General features: G+C 40.8%; 2 protein-coding genes across 19 annotated transcripts in view; one reads left to right on the top strand and one right to left on the bottom strand.

The window, feature by feature from the left end:
• INHBA (inhibin subunit beta A) overlaps positions 1–14393 on the bottom strand; it is a 17774-nt gene extending 3381 nt beyond the window's left edge. For 2 of the 3 annotated variants that reach the window (XR_004160190.1, XR_004160189.1), the window contains exons 1-2: positions 13693–14393; positions 1966–3167 (exon numbers count right to left, since the gene is read on the bottom strand). Coding sequence is in view for 1 of the 3 variants with exons in the window: in XM_010713102.3 (XP_010711404.2) it covers positions 2281–3167; positions 13693–14080 (1275 nt within the window). In the remaining 2 variants the exon portion in view is untranslated. Of the gene's footprint in view, positions 1–1388; positions 3168–13692 lie in introns of those variants that run through there. The other variant, XM_010713102.3, reaches the window with a different exon arrangement.
• Positions 1–16557, top strand: part of LOC104911589 — a 100943-nt gene that overhangs the window by 11065 nt on the left and 73321 nt on the right. Inside the window, exon 1 of one of the 16 annotated variants that reach the window (XR_004160194.1) lies at positions 11761–12211. The exons of the other annotated variants lie outside the window; for them this stretch is intronic. The gene's annotated coding sequence lies outside the window, so the exon portion shown is untranslated. Of the gene's footprint in view, positions 1–11760; positions 12212–16557 lie in introns of those variants that run through there. 16 annotated transcript variants of the gene reach the window in all.

Here is a 16557-nt window from a genome sequence, read left to right on the forward strand (position 1 = left end):
TTACAAACTGTGCTCTCAGCAATGAGGGGAGCCGTGTTAGAGCTGCTTTTGCTGGGAGGCCTTTGAAAGCCCATCCTATCAGAAGGCAGTGAACAGGGGCTTGGTCCTGCAAACCTGTGAGAGTCCAAAAGTTCAGGCTCAGGGTTATCAAATTCAGTGTAAACAGGGCCGAAAGGTTTCTCCCATTCCCTCTTCTCATCTCCCCTACTCAAAGACACGAGCTATAACTTTAACATTCTTTTAAATATGACAGCAATAGAATTTTTTTAAACCTATCTACCTATGCCCTAGGGGTTGGACCCTTCAGGTTAGGTGTTGATACTGAAAATTAAATTATATTTTACAGGTAACACGCAAACCCATTAAGAGTTGTGCTAGAGGGTGGTGGTTGAGACTGCCAGCCTTTTGCTGAAGACTGCATTTCAAGCAGAAATCCGACCACAACTGCCTTTCTTTTTGTATTTGCAGGGGTGAAGGTGGGCAGGGCCCAAAGCTGCTTGCAGTTTTACACCAATACTTTCCAAGTGTACACCACCAATTTAGGCTCCTCTCACACAAATACCATTCTGAATGTGCTCCCTCCTGCTTGTTAGTAACAAACAAACAAGTCTGTACTATACTGTGCTTTGCACACAAACATTCATTGTTTTAAGAACGCTAAAGTGAAGCCAGAAGTGCTTATACCTTGTGTATACACACATATATACATATAGAAATATATACATATATATATGCATATCCCTTGTATAAAATTGTTTCCCAGTGATGCGGTTTCTGTGCATCAGGGATAAGTCTAAGTGTTGTACATGCAAAACAAGTATAATTAGGCTTAGACGGACTGTGGATCCAAGCGCCTTGCATCCAGAGCGCTTTTCTGAGCTTACTGCAAATTGCAATTTCCTCTTTAGGGTAGAATTTTAATTTAACTGGTTAGCAGATGTACTACCCTGAATGTAATCAACCAACTGACCCCTAATTCAAACTGTAACTTATTATGGTAGCAACCACAAATAGACTTTTTAGAGGCTCGCACAAATGTCTTTGGTGTATATGTCTATTCACTTTAAGGTACAAAATAATAATAATTATTATAATAATAAAAATAGCTATTTTGTGTGCTGTAGCAGTTCTTGTATAGCTCACAATAAGTGCAGCTCTCAACCCCTCCCACACCCAACCACCCTCCCTTGCAAATGTTTGTTAAATAAGGATTAGACAGGTCAGACACCATTGTAGTGCAAATAGTAAACGATTAAAAATTTTTTTTACAAAATATAGAAATGTTTGGCTCCAGTAACTGGACAAACATATTCCTTTCAAGTATCTCTCACTGAAGAATGTTTTTTTTTTTTTTTAAACTAAGTACTTCCATTATAAAAAGTACTTTCTTTTTTTTTTTCTTTCTCTTGCAGGTAAACAGTTTCAAACCAACTAGGTTGCATAGTTCTAACATTGTAAGCACCTTTACAAAATGTAACTTTTATTCTTTCATTCATTCTTTTTTAATCTTTTTTCTTCGTTTTTCTTTTTTCTTTTTTTCTTTTTTCTCTTTTCTTTTTGTAAATGTAGTGCAGAAGATGAAGGTGTATACACCTGCACAATTTTGTCCCTTTATCAAAGCGAATATATGTAAGTGTGTAGTGTCTGTATGTATAAAGATATGTATATAAATACGTAGATACATATATATCCACACAAACACTACACACCTACTCAGTTCCTCGGTAAATTTGGGAGGAAAGTGCCAGTGAATGTAGTGTTCATACACATGGCTTTTCAAGGAATTTCAATGACGTTTTGGACTCAGTCCAAACTGCTGCAGGTTACATGAGCTGCTACCAAGGCTTGAACTGATGGGTAACCAGAAGAGGGAACACAACTCCTCTAGCAATAACTAATGCTTAATGTACTATCTAATAAGATAAGGAGCGTACTGAAAGGAAGGAGAAACTCCCCAACCCATACCGCCATTCAAACGTAGCTCATTCAAGCCTGGGTTCATGAAGCTTTCTTCCTCTTAATAGCTGTACTCCTTTTCTCTCCTCCATAAGTCTTTTTTAAAAAAAATTCCCCCTCTTTTTTTTATTTTTAATTTTCTTTTCCTTTTCTTTTTTTTCTTTTTCTTTTTTCTTTTTTTTTTTGTTTTGTTTTGTTTTGAATTTCAGATGATTGTTTCATTCAAAAAGGTTATAAATCATGCCAGGTTTTTTTTTCTCTTCTTGGGCTTTTAAAACATTTTCTTCTCAACGTAAAGAGAAGGGTCTTGTGCACACACGGTGTCTATGAACAGCCACACTCCTCCACAATCATGTTCTGTATATCTTTCTTGATGATGTTCTGGCCATCGTCGTAGTACAGCATGGACATGGGCCGCAGTTTGGTGGGCACACAACATGACTTGAGGTTGGCAAAGGGGCTATGGCCCCGCATGCGGTAATGGTTGATTACAGTGGAGTGGAAAGATAACGATGAACCAGATGTGCCTGCTATATGGCTGGGGCACTCTCCTTCACAGTAGTTAGCGTGATAACCTGTAGGTGCAATGATCCAATCACTCCATCCTATGTCCTTGAAGCTGACAAAGAACTGCTTCTTGCAGCAGATGTTAACTTTGCCATCACACTCCAGGCCTCGCCTCCGCCGCCTGTGCTGGCGGTCCTCTGAGTGCCGGGCAAGCATCATTAGGAAGGGCCTATGCGATTGCTCCTTCTCTTCTTCTCCCGTGAGTTCTCCAGCATCCTTTTCTTTCCCTTCCCCGTCATCTTCCTTTTTCTTTTTCTTGCCTAGTAACACCAGGCTGGCCCCGGTCTCTTGGCACAAGTCACAGGCAATCCGCACATCCAAGGAGCTCTTGCCTTGGTCCAGGAGTCGCTGGACACTGCTGGAGACAGGAAAGATGTGCCAAGTGCTCTTTCGAGTGTCTACTGCTTTTTCTGAAATCAGAGTTTCACTCCTTTCACCTTTTAGCCCCCCATCCTCCATATCTTCTGCTCCTTCAGAGTTGCCTTTCGGCTGCCGCTGCTGTTGAAACAGGCGGATGGTGACTTTTGTCCTGCTCCGGTTGGCCTTGGAGACCTTCAAGAAGAGCCATACTTCAGCATGCTCAACCACTGATAATTCGCTGCCTTCCTTGGAAATCTCAAAGTGCAACGTTTTCTTGGGTGTTCCTGATTTGGTAAATGAAAATAGACAGGAAGAGCTAGTTAGTATGTCGATTTACATTCTATTGGACTTCACTGTCACTGCAGGCATGGAGCTCCCTAGGTTTCCTATTTGACTCCACATTTTTACGATTCTTCTGTTCTAATCTTCCCTCACCTAATCCCCTCCTCAGTTTCTTTTGTGCAAATTCTCTCTTTAGAGAGCTATTAGTTTGTCTGTTGTTTCTCAGAATCATATTTTCACATTTCCAGCAGCATATCTTAAGCATTTTGTTTAGCAGTGAGATCTTTATGCTCATTTACACAAAGCATTTCATGGCAAATAAGCTCCAGTAGCTGCTAAGAATTGCCTTTGTGATCACTGTTAGCTGAAAGGCAAAAACATATTTGTGATGACAGTCTATGACTGTATGTACCATACACATACAAATCTGAGCCTAATTGCTAAAGCTGGGGAGTGGTTCCAGTCCTGCCAATTCTTTGACAAAATGAGGTGGGAGTGAGGGCTGTCCTTTCTCCCTCTGTAAAACACCATCTTCATGTGCATTTTAAAATAAGTAGTAAATGTCAATTTTCTCAAAAACAAAGAAATGCCAAAATATGAGCTTTGAGAGGTTAGCAGCTAAATCGTAAAGAATTAAAGAATTGCAGCAGGCAGACTCTTCATCCTGTGAGATGTTAGCTGTGGTTTCTGTTCTTAATTTAACACACTGTACTTGCAGTGATTATAGTAATGGTGAATACACTGAAAAAAAATGAGCTAAAGAACTGTATAATTATGAGGATGGTTCTCTGGCATAATTGTATCAACTTGCTGAGATGTCATGATGATGATTATGATGGTGAGGGGGTGTTTCTCTGATACAGAGCTCATATCCTTGGCAGAACTTGGAATGAATAATGAAGGCTGTTTAATGATTTGATCACTAGAGCATAAAAAAAGTTAAGAAAGAATGAATTTGCTGGGGGGAAGGGATATTATTTTTTAAGAGAGGAACTTCTCTGTTTTTGTAACAAAAGGAAAGGCCCTGATAGCATCTTCTGTTCTTTCTCATTACTGAGGCCAGAGGTCACAGATTTGAAATGCACAGATATCTCACCTTAGCTAGACAGAAGCAATATTCATAATTATCAGTTTTTCACTGATACTATTCTTGAACAACTCATGACTGTTGATCTGTTTCACTGTGCAACGGTAATGGTTCTGCTTGTCAGGGAAGCAGAACTTTGTACCTTGGAAAGGAAAAGTAGTGAACAAAGAAGTGGTTGGAATCATAAAGTAAAAACTGCTCTTGTGGCAGCAAGGCTCTGCTCCTCATTTCCCATTGCCTCTGAACTCCTCCAGCATGAGCTCCCTGACTATTCTGGTTTCTAAAGTGTGCATGTATGCTCTACTGCCCCTTGAGCTACCTGTTGCTTTCCTCCTCTGCAAAGTCCTGGCACTGACACATTCAGCTTTCCCTGGTGGCATTCCCAGGTCAAAGAGACAGACATGTCTGAATTAGAGTGGCCAAAGGGCGGGCACAGTGTTTTGTTTGTGTTTTCCCTCTAGATGAGAGTGTGAAATTGTAGACTCAGTTCTGTCAACGAGATAGGAAAACACATGGTTTGTGTTAACTGCTTCTCACAGACTTTGCTGATGTACATCTCCAAAGTTAGCTCCATTAACTTCCAAGGCAGATAGGTGATCCCATGAGACTGTGACTTAGAAAAGGAAATAGACTGTAGAAAAGACAGAGTAAGTTCTGGAGAGTATTGGAATACTATTTTTGTAGTATTTTTTTAAATGAGATTTGTTCAGTAATGACTGAAATTTCATTAGTTAGCTATCGGAGGAGGGTAACACTAATTTTTCCATTCTGGATATGCAGCTGTGGCAAAGCTGCCAGCTGCACTGGATTAAAGGTTAGCTGATTAGACACTAATCCCCACCCGCCTGGGTTCAGGAGCATGTGGAGGTGTGTGGTGACATTCTGCCAGTCCAAAGCAAACCTGCTCCTAGAGCTTGGCTGCATTCTACATAGGGATGTTATACAGAATGTGGTCTGTCAGAGCAGACACTTCTAAGGCTTGTGAGGGCCGCTTATCCAGCTTGCATCTTCAGCTCCCAGACCTTGTCTCACAGAGCAAGCTGCTGCTTTCAAGCACATCTCTTTCCTTAACACAGTGCTGATGAACCCTTTCTGAGGGGAGTGGGCTACTGCAGGAGCTCCCCTTTCCCTAGAGCAAAACAGATCTGGGCACTAAAGAGCTATATACGCAAACACGCCACAATGAGAAATGCAACACTTACTTTTATGTTGCTGGGGTGCCACAATGAGCACAGAGAGCAGTTCTGGTGCTAGGAGGTATCCTGGACACAAGTAGACCAGCTGTGCTGGACATGGACACCAATAGTGGGCCCTCTCATGTGCTATGACAAGGGAAGCTGGGCTGTGCATGCTGGCCTGACTGGGGAAGAAGCTGCACTGCCCAGGAGACCAGAAAAGCTCGAGAGCCCCGTGTTACTGAATAACTTAATGCTGTTAAGTGTTAATGCACGGAATTTCATATTTTGTAATTTCCATTCTGGTGGGAACTGAAAATAGTTACAAAGTGACATACCTTCAACAGTAAAGATTCATATTAACTTATGCAGTGGTCCAGAAGTGTACCAATGCAATCATTCTTTCTCACAGATGTTACATGGAAAAAAACAAAACCAAGATTCTTATGCTCCTGTAAGTGTGAAAGTTGTTTTTTTCTCATTACTAAAGATGTTAGAAAGTGAAGGCATGGGAGCATACTTGCAGTACTTATTTTTTCACTGCAGGGAAGTAACCTAGAGCAAGGGAGCATATGACCTGTCCTTATTCAGGGATAACAGGCTCCCTGTGGGTTGTTACCTACAATAATGGACTCCCTGGATGTGGTTAGCTGCATTTTCACACAAATGGTTGATTCAGCTTCTGAAGAGAGAAGATGCAGGAAGCTGATATGAACCTAATATTACTGCATGGTATGAAATACTCTGTCCTCACAGCTGCATACTAATGAAAGGTTTAATAAAAATTTAAAATATCATTCCTTTTCTCGAATCTTTTTACAAGGAGACTGGGAATGATCCAGAGCTGGGGACAAGAAGCATGCTTTCACATCAGGAAAAAAAAACTCGAGCTTTCCTGAATTCTCTCCACATTCAGTATTAGTGTATTGCAATCACACAGCACAAATGGTATGAATCCTGCAGTCTGTGCGAGGTTACTGAAGCTCAGACCAGCTCATTTTGAAATCTAGGTTTGATCTGTATTAGAATTGAATGGAGATCTCCAAATCTGGCTTACAATGATTACATATTCGCTTTATAACAGGATCTTTATATTTCCAAAAGGTTCTGTACTACAATAAAGTATATTCTTCAGGTGTTCCAAGACCAAAATTCTGCTGAATTTCATTTTATCCACATTTTGCATAGGGATTTATCAGTCTTTTCCTTCTGGTCTGAGTTAACAACCCTGTTCAAACCGTTAGAGATATGTGCTGTTCATTTACCTGAAAGGAAAAAGGAGACCCTCCTGAAAATTGGGTTCGGTATCACTTTCATAATTATAACTGGTTTATCCTTTTGTCCTGACTTTTCATCTGCTACAGCTGTTTTATAGGGGTGTTCTTCCATTTGTAAGCATCCTGCTCTTCCTGCAGAAAGACCCCTACACCAACAGTGGTAACACCTTCAACACTTCAATACTCCTATAAACAGCAGAGTGAACAGGCTGGATTGTTACTACTGAAGAAAGCAGCTGAAAAAAGAAACGAGGGATTACATTGGGCCCCCCGTGATTGCTTTTCTTCATCTCTGCTTCCCAATGTCCTGGAGAGGACATTGGGCTAAAGTGTCTTCCAGGAAGAAGGCTGGGATACTGATGGAACCACCCAGCAGCACCAGGAACACGGCAAAAGCCGTGAGAAATAGTTAAAAACACAAGCCCTGTGACATAGTGCATTTATGGTAGAAAGTTTAATGGAAGGAGTTACTGAATGGAAAGAGTGCCGCATCACTACGTAAGCATGAGGGTTTGCTCGTATATGTATTTCTCTTCAGTGCTCAGACGCCATTTTAGGACCCAAACATGGGTGAGGTGCTCGCACAGGTACCTCACTCACAAGAGCCTCCATGAGGCTGTCAGGGCCCAAGCCAGAAGCTTGGGCTGCTCCCAGGCACAGCCAAGTGTGGGTATGGCACAGGGCAGCGTAGAAGGCCTGAGGCCGGGCCCAGCAAGCAGGGCTCAGTCTTTGGAGCTAAGGATCCCTCCTGCCGGACCACTGGGTGTAATTGTGTAGGCAAAACCACTGGTTTGCAGTTTGAAACCTGCCTCAAGGTCATGCCTGCTTAGCTTGAGCTATGTGTTCAAGGGAGGGCCTAAACTATACAATTCAGAGGTTTTTGTTTGTTTGAATAAAATGCTGATACTTTAAATTACTTTTTCCCTCATAATCACATGCTGTTAAATGATTAAGGCTGGGTTTTTTTTTTTCAGAATGAAAGTGATTGTGCTTCCTAACGCTGTCATGTGACTTATTCTTAATTTCTCTTAATATGCAGCATTTAAATTTTCCATTCAAAAATGCTGTGTGGAAGAAGGTGCTGTTACTTTAAATTTCCATTCTTCACCACTGCTTAATTTTGAACCATTTTTATATTTATACTGTATGTGAGCTGTTTTTCCATACAAAGCAAGCTTTTTTTTCCTTTTTTAGTTGCTAACTTTACTACTGCCTATGTTTAGATTTGGGGGAATTTGTGCTGCGTACCAATGTGTAATTACATTCAAAAGCATCCTTCTCTTCACTTCTCATTTCCGTTCCCCAGGAGACAGAAAAAAAAAATAGGTTACTAGAAAGGTTCCTCTAAAGAGAGTGAAGAGAGGAGCACGGTTATTGAGAGATAATTGCTCAAAATGTTTACTAATGAGTGACCACTGGAGTTGGATGAACTGTTCACGGTACAGAATTTATCCAGTGAATTTAGCACTGTTATCGACTGACAATTATCTCCTGGGCAGGCTGATTATTATGAATGTGTTATTACTGTGATTAGGCTGTGGCTGTTTCTATGAATGCATTTCAGCCTATGGATCACTGACAAATGATTTATTCTAACTATTCAACACCTCGTGTCTGTGACTGGTCATCTGGGTTGCACAGTTTTGTTTCTGCTGCCCCTGTCCGGGTCACTGTTGCCTCTAGAAAGAGGAGGGGGAATTATGACACAAATAAACACTTTAGCGTTATGGTCACATACTCTTTTCTGCAAGCAAAATGGGATTTTTGTTGTGAGAAAAAAAAAAAAAAAACAGAAAAAAAAACAACAAGAAAAAGAACTATTCCCCAAGCAATTGTGGAAGAAAAAGCAGCAGCAACCTTACTTGACTTTTCTTGAAAAATTAACCCAAAGGGGCATTGACAAGGTCGTTCAGAATGTGAAAGAATTCAGTTCTGGTGAACCTTGACTCTCCTTTGCTATTTTGTCAAGAGGGAAACACTTTACATCCACAATCTAGAGCACCTTCCAAATTCAAAGCCCTTCCCCCAAATGGTCTTCAATATTTAGAAATAAAAAAGATGCTTGTTCGGTTAAGATTTTTTGTTATTTGATTTTTACATTTACATCTAAAATAGCCGAAGGAAAGTTTAGGGTCACTTGCACCAATAACATATTTCAAGATACAAATAATACCGAGCCTTTTCCTTTCAGAAAAGTTTTTTGTTTTTGTTTTTGTACACACTTGTGGTACTTTGTTTTAATTCTAAGATGAAATGCATCAGAAGCTGCCCCTCTTTTCATTAAAATGTTTAATTTCTGTGTGTTAAGGTCTGAGTCACGAGGTCACTGAAGTGAACAGCAAAACTTCCAACTACTTTCAGTAGACTAAGGCTCACTTCTGAATTACATCTTGCAGAACTCTGCTGCATGACAGGAGATTGTTGTTTCATATTCATATAGATATAACTGGATAGAAGAACTGCTCAGCATAAATTTACAGGTGTGCAGTGCAGGTATATCCTGCATTCAGGAGGTCACATCAATGCACATACTTATATGTAGGAATCTATTCCCATTCCAATGGTGCAGGTTCAGCTACATAGGTATGTAAGCATGCCTTCTCTGGAATATTCATGCCACACAAATACAAGCAAATACATACTCATGTATTTCCAGCTACGTTTGTGTACCAGACACTATGCATGGCTAACCACAGACAGGGACCCATGCAGAACTTTCACACTCTCTCCCTTTCTCAGGTATCTTTTTATAAACTGGTTCCCACCTTCTCAGATTCATCCATGCTTTTTCAAATTGTTCTCAAGCTAACCAGCCTTCCTGAATTCTCACATTTTGTTACAGTGAAACAGATTAATACAGAATGGCATTCTTCTTCTGGAAGTAACTTGCTTTCATTTGCTAAACTTGAAATCTTTGATAAAGTATGCTAAAGGACAAAAAAAACAAAAAACAAAAAACCAAGAAACAAAAACTGGAGGGAAAGAGACTTGTTTTCTGAAAGCTACTTTAAAAAAAAGATATGAGAAAATCAGCTCAGATGATGATTCACGGTCACATTTCACAGTATCTGGTAAAAAATAATAATGAACATTTCTTATCTTTTCAGATTTCCAGAACTTCCAGCTTCCATCATTTAATCAGTTTTATCTTTTTTCCTGCAGTGCATTATTTTACTTGCAGTCTTCCACTGCAGTGAATCTCTGCCTTTTAAATAACCGAGAAGAGAGAAACAAGAGCTCCACTCAGAGAAGCTACGCATAAGCATAAAGATCTCCGGGATTCAGGATTCGGTTAGGTACAATAGGAGTTTGCAGGAGGGTTGCCTACATGGAGCAAAAAGGCTTTGGATTGTGCCCTCTCGTGGCCATTCCTCATTCAGCACAGATAGCCATACCGTTAAATATACTGCCTTCCAAAAGCAAACTGATGAAATGATTTAAAGAGTCATGAGTGCCCATCCTTTTCCTCCTCCTGATCTGCCAGCCTGGCTTTATAGGAGTAGGCATCTTCCTAGGAAAAGCTGTGAGTGTGCACCTACGCATATCTGAAAATAAATGTAGGTATTACATGATCAAGGCAGTTCACCTGCGACTGTGTGAAGGGGTACAAAAAGCAGAAGCAATGTAAATAGCTGTCACACTTTTTTCTTTCTTTTTTTTTTTTTACCCTAGTTCACAGTTCACCTAATGATAAGCCTTTGGATTTCCGTGTTTCTACACAGTAATTCCACCAACTTTTCAGGGGCTGACGTTAGCAACCCATTTCATTGGCAGTTCAGTTGCCAGGATCAAATTTACTTGGAAAAGTCCCAGGTCTGTTTAATCAGCTATCTATTTAAAATAATGAAGGGCTCAGTAGACAACCGTATTTTATGAGTGTAGGCTATCTCAGTTATAGAAACTGTTGGATTGTTTGTCGCTAATACATATGACTCCTCTCCTCAAAATAATTTTTAAGTCCTTGAAGGAACCCACAGGGCTCTGGCACAGCTACCCTCATAGCAGAACTAATCGAGGTTAGTAATTGTAGTTTGATATGCAAGTAGAAAATCATTTTCATGTTTAACTTGTAAGAGTGCCAAAGGACAGTAGGGTGCATTTGCAAACTTTTGCCCAATACAGTCATTAGTTTTGCAAAGATTTGCCTGGATTTGTTAGCTGTGAAAACTACCTGCCAACTATTTTGCTGATTTCCTGGCCGTAACTACACCTGTGCTTCAGACAAGTTCACTGCACATAATTTCTCCCCTAATTGTCTGTATCACCTGAATTTTAGTCTTTTTTATAAAATAGCAGTCTCAAGCCAGAGCCACATGCACAAGGTACTGTCTCTTCATTCACTCAATTTCATTGTATGTCTGAGGATACGGCTGATGAAGGATGGAAATACTATTTTTTTTATTAAGGCAAGCAGTAAACATGGCTTCTGAAAGGTAAGGGGAACGGCTGGTCTATGTCAAGTTGTACCTAAAGGAGCAAAAAGCCTAAAGTCTTACTTCTCTTTCCGTAGACATTTATTTGATATAAGGAGATGTGCTTCCATTCATTTTCATTGATTTCCTACCCCCTCTTTGGAGATGGAGCAAGTTTCATATTAAAAACAGGAAGAACTTTAATCTAACTGTGAGAGTAACACACTCAGTTTTCCTCCTTGGTGCTTTAAACTTATTCCAGTTTCTAGAGAGTGAACTCTGGTAACTGCTCATGTGGCTGTACGATATTCCTGTCTTTTTCTCCTAATAATTCCTATTCGACACATCACTTGCCATCTTTTTGTCTCAATTTCCTCAAAAGAATAAATAACATTGCTTTAATATTTGAGACACAATACTGCTGGTGGGGAAGTGAAAGAGAGCCCAGGAAAAGTTTGCTCAAGTTATCGCAGCACTGGAACCTGCAAGGCATGGTGAGTCCACCAGTTTTAGTGAGACTCCAACTACGAACAGCTACAGATGAAAAGTAATGTTTCAGCAGTTTGAAGTCTCTCTACAGATTGGAGTTAACATTGCCATGAATTTTTTCCAGATAAAAGCCTAGCAGGTATGGGATGCGGGGCTGGAGTAGCTTTCCAGGACAGGCTTGGTGGGGAGCTGGAGAGGACAGCAAGGAAGGAAAGGCTTCGGAACATAGCATATGTCCCAGGCATGCTCCATAACATAAGTCTTCTTAAATGAATCTGGCTAGCAGTGATGGGACAATACTACGTAGATCAAATTCAGTGATGCACTGGTGTGGGGTTGTTGCAGCAGGGGGATCAGTGGCTGAACTATTGGCCAGCCTGTGGGCTTGAGCATGATTTTCACTGCTCACGTGGCCCTGAGAGCCAATGGCTTCAAGAGCCGCCGTTGGAGGGTGTCGTACTGAGTGGGCATATATCAAATTCCAAATTCCTTTGTGTGAGAGCTCAGGAGAGACAATAATGTGTTTACAAATGATTGGGACTCACACAGGGAAGAGAAACCACTGCTCATGCCATATGTGTTTCAGAACGAGCTGCTGAATACCAGGTGGGGAATCTGACTGTAGGGATTTCATTGCTTTTAAAAGCTCATTTCTAAACTAAGGTTGAGCCACTCCTGCTTCTAGGGACCACTAGGCACTGATGTCTGCCTGCTTTCCGAAGTGGAGGGGATAGAAAAAAAAAAAAAAAAAAAGCCCCCAAAAAAGACCTGAACTTGCATGCTGAAGGAACTGATAATGTGTGTATTGACAAGGACGCCAAAGGCGAGGGCTCCCTGTACAGTTGGAAATTGGACAGGCAGCAGGAATGTCTGCTCTTAAAAGCATGCACACTTCTTATGCATGGCTTCCCTGCAAACAGAACATCTGAGTCAACAGGTTTTCAGGACTGGAAACTCTGAGTGTTGTCTTAATTGTTTATACTGCTGCAGCAAACTTTTAAACAAAAATGCTTGGTGTTCCTTTGCATACTTTGCCTACCATATGCTGTACCAAACAAAACAATGACATTCTTTTAAAACTGTCTTGGCAACAGGAAAAATGCTTTGGCTAGACAGCATCATAAAAAGTTGCTGTTAGTTAGATGATAGAGTTATTGCAGGATAATGACATTGTTGCATGTATAAACATACATATGCAAACAGATACATATGCACATACACTGATTTAAAATGAGTTTTTGCACTATTCATGTAGGAACAAGACAGCAAAACTACAACTTTAAAGCTGTTTCCGATAGGCAGTTGATGTGAGCCTTAGCCATTAGTTAGTAAATATCTATATTCTTAGCCCTTACTACGTAAGAGTTAGGGAAAAACAGTACTGTGAAAAAGTTCAAAATATAACCTATCAAGGTTGCCTTTTTTTCTTTTTTTTTGGTCAGAAACATTTTAGGAGCAGTTAATTTTTTTTTACAGCGTGCAGAAGTCTGCATTACAAATTGGATCAGCTACAGCAACTTGTCCAATTCTATTGAAGTCATCTGACAGTCCCTGCAACTCTTTATTGCCGAAGATGCTGTGTTAAATTAGAAAACAAAAATGCCCTAAAAGTTAAAGCTGTTTCATCTGATTTTATAGCTTCCACTATAATTTTTAAAAGAAAGGGCAGCTTCTCAAGTAGTTTGCAGCTCACTTTTCTGTCCTTAGAAAATCCCCAAATGCCTTGAGCCCTTTTTCTTTCACCATCAGCACTGCAATCCAGTACTTTAGTGCAAGTACTTTGGTTTCAGAAGCAGTTTGGAGCACCCCTTTGCAGCCTGACTTTCTGCTTGAGATTGGTTAAAGAGCTTCTTCCCTGTGCGTCTGCCTGTGCCTAGCAAGTGCAATGTGTAGGCAAGACTAAATCAGAAAAATCAAATTCCTTCAGAGTGCCCCCCACCCCCCCACCCCATCCCATTCGTCCTTCTCCCTTCCCCCAGGTCTCATCTCACAACCTCGCAGAAAGCAGTACTGCTGCAGAGAAGAAAAGAAGTTAATTGCAGTTCTGGCAAATAGGCTATTTTACAGCTTTGTTTTTGAGCACTCACCTGATTCTGCAAAAGTGATGATTTCTGAGGTTTGCTCCACAACTTCATTCATTTCTGCTCTTCTTCCAACATCATCCTCTATTTCCACATAGCCATCGTCTCCCACCTTTCCCACGTGGAGTTTCTTGATGGCATTTAAAAGTGCTGCCTTGGGCACAGGCTGGGTGATGTTAGGTCTGTCCCTCAAGTGCAACATGTTCAGTATGTGCTTCTTTACTGCTTCCACCATCTCAGGCTGTGAGCTGGGCACATCCTTCGAGAGCGTGGTGAGGGCACATGATGGACAGTCAGTGACTGAACTGTGCCCCTCGGATCCTGGGGTTGGGGAACTCCTCACTATAATCCAGCAAATCACCAACAAAAATCCTCTCTTCCAAAGCAAAGGCATCCTGGCAGCAAAAGTTGTTGTGATTCCCTTTTTAAAAGGCCCTGCTTTTCCTCCCCCTTCACGCACAGTTTTTTGGGGGGCTGGTTTGTGTTGTTTGTTTGTTTGTTTGTTTTTCTTTCTCTTCAGCAAATTCTCTGGAACAAGAACCAAAAGTTTTCTGTGAAGTTTTGTTTGCAGGTTCCCTCTCTGAATGCAATAAGTGCTGTAGATGTTAGTGGCTGTCAGGGAGAAGAGTTCTGACTCTGTCTCAGAGTAGGAGAGAGACACAGAGAGAGGGAGAGAGAGGGAGAGGACGGATTGGCCTAAAGTGAGTGAGTGAATGGGAGAGGGAGGGAGTTTTGTCTGTGAGTAAAGGCTATGATTAGGAAGGGGGAGGAACAGGCAGGCTGGCTTCCTTATGCTCATTGCTCCCCTAACACACACCTCTCTTCAAATATCACTACTCAGGCTTTCTGCCCTCCTCTCTAAAATCTCTCCTCATTCCTGTAAATTTACTCTTCCTTTTTCCCAGTTTGACCCTTCTGGCTCCCTCCTGGCTGTCATATCCCCCTCCTTTTTTCTTTTTTCTTTTTTTCTTTTTTTTTCCCTCCCATTTGTTTTATTCCTACAACAGTATCACTGGCTTAACTAAACAGAGGAAACATGAATGAATGAAGAGTGAAACTTTTTATTAATGAGCACCTTGCTCCTGTCCTGTCTGGTATTGTTAGGGTTAGCAGGAGATCTTAAATAGCTTGTGAACAAGATGGGGATGACGGCAGGGGCTGAAAGTATTTTGGGCAGAACGCTATTCTGCCTTGAGTGGAAGAGAAAAGACCTTTTCTGCTCACTTGTAAATGCTGGAGGTTATCAACACTGGCAGCAGATCTGACAGAAGCAAAATAATCCTGTTGTTTGGAGGGCTCTATTATACTTGATACGCTCTCCAGCTGCAGAATGCAAGCCAGGCACTGAGAGCATGAGCAGGAAGAGCTGGTAGGGCACAGGTCTGTGACATGCAAAGGTACTTCTCGGGAACCAGAAACATGCCTGCTGCTCTGCTAGTCTGTGCCTAGAAGTTCCTATTTAGGTTTGGGATTAATCAAGTAATGTCTGAAAAATGCTTTGAAGACGGAACATATTACATGTCATCTGGCCAAATCGTACTTGCTCCTGACTCAAGCAAATCCCTCATCAGTGCCAATAATAATTCTGTCTGAGTGAAGACTGAGTAAGATCTTCTACATTTGGCCCATTGTTATTCGAAGGAACTTTTTGTTTCATTCATTTAAACCACAGAATCATAATATTAGAATAAGACATAATGAGTGAAAAGCAATCTTAAAGCACTGCTAGGAGCCAGAGTTCCAGTCCATGTCAGCAGAACCTTAGCAGTTTATTCCGATGAGTTTCTCTTAGGGCTTCATATTGCCTTTAACCTCAGCAGCATCTCCGTGCTGCACCTTACTTAGCGAGGGTGAAGCTAACAAACTCCCTCACATTTGGACTTTGTAACTGAGAAAACTACAGCTGATGGAGTTTAACTTCTGAGGTTCTTCCACACTGGACTTAAACTTTTACTGATTTTCTCAGAGCTTCTGCTTCTTTGGCATTTACCTTCTTTCATTCTCTCTCTCTCACACACACCTCTGTCTTCTTCTCAGGTGTGCTTACCTCCTTCCAAGCAAGCATTTCACTCTCAGTATATTACCATCAACCCTTGTATTTTAGTGGGAAAGAATAATTTATAAAGATGAGCACTGTAAGGTCTGTCGTTTCCGTGAGATAGCTACTGGCATGCGGGCAGAGAGACAGGCAAGGGATTATTGTTAAAGTGAAACATACAGAAGTAATTGAAAAATCAACCAAGTTTTACAAATGCCATATACAGCAAGTCCTTTTCAATTAAGGTATTTTATAAGTCTTTCACTGTTAGAAGGCATTCACAGTACACCCTCATCTGCGTTTTACTGACCTCAGTTGCTATACTGTTATATACTGTTACACTTACAGGTCTGTCAGCATTATAAACCCTGCAGCCATTCTTATAAACACATCTTTGTAACACAAACCTCGCTATAATACATCTAAATTTCTTGGATCTTGTGAACAGCCCAAAGTCTGTTGTAATTATATGAAGTCTGAAAGTCAGCTTGAAATAGAACTAAAAGTTTAATTGGACCAAAAATAAAAAAAATCAGATGAAAATACGCATTCATGATTAGATGTACTAACAGATGACATAATTAAAGGAGTTATTTATAGTTCTAATACAGTATGTATCCCAAAAGTGTCTGATGAAAAGTAAGGGATAGGCATATTTCAGTTTAAAAGACAGACAGTGCACTTGAGTTCCTGCTGTGCGGCGTACGTTGCTTGCCTATGTAACAGGTACACCTATCACAGTCTATCACATATAGGGATAGTGTAGCATACCTGCATGCCACGGTGAGGACAGATTTAAAAGCATAACTTTCTAAAAGCATTGTTTTCTGAAA

Source organism: Meleagris gallopavo, chromosome 6 (assembly GCF_000146605.3).
Source record: "Meleagris gallopavo isolate NT-WF06-2002-E0010 breed Aviagen turkey brand Nicholas breeding stock chromosome 6, Turkey_5.1, whole genome shotgun sequence".
NCBI lineage: Eukaryota > Metazoa > Chordata > Aves > Galliformes > Phasianidae > Meleagris > Meleagris gallopavo.